We start from the raw sequence: 2,875 nt of genomic DNA, 5'->3' as shown, positions 1-2,875 counted from the left end.
TGAGAGAGGGACCGTGGGAGACGGCCAATTTCCCTCATTCTTTCTCCCATTACACCATTGAATGGAAAGCGATAGAAATGGCCGTCTGCCACGGTCTCTCTCATCCCTATCGACCATTTCGACACACGGATAGCGCAGTCCATTCTCTATGTTTTGAAGGTAACCGACGAGTCGACGCGACGCGACGACCGACGACAGCATACTTGCCGACGGCAGCATACTTACAGAGTGCAGTCTGTAGTCGATCGTCAACCGAGTCGAGTGTTGATACTAAGTTAAAGCATTAGTAAAAATGGCTAGTCGAGCTGCGAGTGTCGTTCGTCAAGTGAAACCAATTTTATCTATTAATCGAGAAGATGCGCGTCGAAAAGTGCTTACGTTGTATAAAGCATGGATCCGTCAAGTACCAATCTCAAGTACGCGACTCTCACTGTTGTACATCATAAATTGCAAGCCTTTTCGTTACATAACCTGTAATCTGTGAAAGCCAAAACTCGTTACTTTCTTAATATGTTTATTTTCAATAATATAAAACAATTATTTTTTTAATTACATAAAGCTATTATTATCTTGTTATTTCATACTTTACGTTCTCAAAATGATCACTTCTTTTTTTGCAGTGTTATCTTATGATATTCCCAAAAATGAAGCAGACTGTAAACGAAAGATACGTGAGGAGTTTAAACGTCATGCTCATCTTACTGATTTACGGATTATAGACAAACTTATTATAAAGGTAGGAATAAGAATCTTTTGAGTATATACATTAATTTTTATATAAATAGATGCCAGCAACTAATATAACTTTAATTATCTACAAATAATATTCATGATATATATAGTATATACGGACATACTGTTGAAAAAATTTTATAGGCTTTGTTCCAGCATACGCTCCTATACTGAAAATCAATAGTTTATTATGTGTACTATATTTTCAGTATCGATAGTGCGTATGTCAGAACATGGCCATGATATGACAAAATAAATGTTGCATATAATTTATTAATCAAAACATAAAAGTGATAGTATTTATATTGATTTGTATAATAATTAATATAATTTATTAATCAAAACATAAAAGTGTATTTATATTGATTTAATAATTAAATGTTACTTACGATACAATACATAAAGTTATATAATTTTACAGGGTCAAATGGAGTTGCAAGAAGTAGCTAACATGTGGAAACCTACAGGAGCACTTATGCATTATTGGAAAGAAACGTGGGAAAAAAAGCCAACTGATTTCATGTCAAAATTTCTTAGTGGCCAGGATTAATTTATTCTGCCATTAGTTCACGAGATGCACCATGGAAACATGTAATTGTATAAAAAAACAAAATAAATATATAGATATAAATATAAATATTTTTCTTAAAAATAAAAGGAAAATAACGATTTATCTCCTGTTCATTTTTATTAACACTTGCTTTTCTTTAATCTTCTTGATTCTGACAATGAGTCCGAAAAGCAGAAATTAGTGGATTTTTTCGCAGTTATCAAATCTAGTTTTCTCTCCTTTTTTTCCTCCACTAGTATAACAAATAAAAAATATTAATTTCATTTTAATTATAAAAAATTATTTTTTCTTTTTTTATGCAGTACAAATGTACGCTTCGCTTTATCGAAAATAGAAGACGAGTCATTTTGTTTTTTCAAATCATACTGAGCACTATCAAATAAGTTTTGAATTTCTTTCGGATTATTTTTAATTGTACGAAATTTATATTTGTTTTTTTTCTATTAATGATCTTTCCTTAGCTGATATTTCAGGATCTGATGTAAACACGTAATTTTGTTTGGTCAAATTATAAAGTTACTTTTCAGCTTCGTCATACGAATCTAAGGGAGTTAAAATAAAAAACAATTTACAAAAATATTTATATGTATTTTAAATTAATAATTAATAATTTATTAATTATTAAAATTATTTTATATATCTTTACAGAAAATATTTATACGTATTTTAAATAAATTTATTCTCAGAATATGACTGCACTCCGTATATTCCATCTTTAATCATTGAAAATTTGTATACCTGCAATACCATGTATATCTATTTCATATACTGGCCATGACTTCTGCGGAGTTTTTCTTTCTTTTATCATCTCTTCTATTTTTTTTCTATGAGTCTTTATTATTTGACTTATTCGGGACGAAATTGAAGCTAGTAGCCAGACTTAGCAGTCAGAACGCGGCAGCCAGGGGCGAATAGGGTACTGGGGCCCCCGGGATTAAAAAGTAATAAAATGCATTAAAAATGCATTGAAAGTAAGTCCTACACTTAAGATGATACAAAATAAGTTGAGATAAAAAAATTATTATTATAATAACCATGAAATTAAATGTGTCTGTGAAGTTGGCGTATTACTTGGTGGAAACTCACTAAAAATGAAGAGTTCTGAGCTTATTTTCGATAGTTCTATATAAGTTAAACAAATAGTTCCAGCCATTAAAGCCAAGAATTCTCGGCTTTCAATTTCTACAAGAAAATTTTCTTGTAGAGTTCTGGCGACTAACATTGTTAATTTAATTTTTAAACAATTTTATTAAAACCTACAAAATGACCATTACGAGAAAAAAAATGATACGCTAAGCGATTACCGACAATTTTGTAGGATATATCGTATTTATCGTGTAATTCTAAATGTATACTAACTAGTTCCGAGGAGTTCTGATGACAGAAATTATTTATTGATTTTTTAAACAATTTTTAAACCCCGAGAAAGAGGCACTATTTGGGCAATATGTATGATACGCTGGCCGATTTTCGACAGTTCTGTGCCACATGATGCTTATCGTGTAGCTCTGAATGTATAGAAACTAGTTTCGAGGAGTTCTGATGTCAGAAATTATTTATTGATTTTTTAAA

At 30.6% G+C, this 2,875-nt stretch overlaps 1 protein-coding gene across 1 annotated transcript; it reads left to right on the top strand.

Moving 5' to 3' along the window:
* The first annotated feature begins 220 nt into the window (after positions 1-220).
* On the top strand, positions 221-1,342 carry ND-B14 (NADH dehydrogenase (ubiquinone) B14 subunit). Its single transcript, XM_018512718.1, has 3 exons — positions 221-416; positions 621-736; positions 1,154-1,342. The coding sequence occupies exons 1-3, from the start codon at positions 293-295 to the stop codon at positions 1,280-1,282; spliced, it is 369 nt and encodes a 122-aa protein (XP_018368220.1). The 5' UTR covers positions 221-292; the 3' UTR covers positions 1,283-1,342.
* Positions 1,343-2,875: the final 1,533 nt, after the last annotated feature.

This window comes from Trachymyrmex cornetzi, unplaced genomic scaffold (genome assembly GCF_001594075.2).
Source record: "Trachymyrmex cornetzi isolate Tcor2-1 unplaced genomic scaffold, Tcor1.1 scaffold424, whole genome shotgun sequence".
Taxonomy (NCBI): domain Eukaryota; kingdom Metazoa; phylum Arthropoda; class Insecta; order Hymenoptera; family Formicidae; genus Trachymyrmex; species Trachymyrmex cornetzi.
The sequence above is the reverse complement of the archived record's forward strand: the minus strand, read 5'-3'. Positions and strand labels throughout refer to the sequence as shown.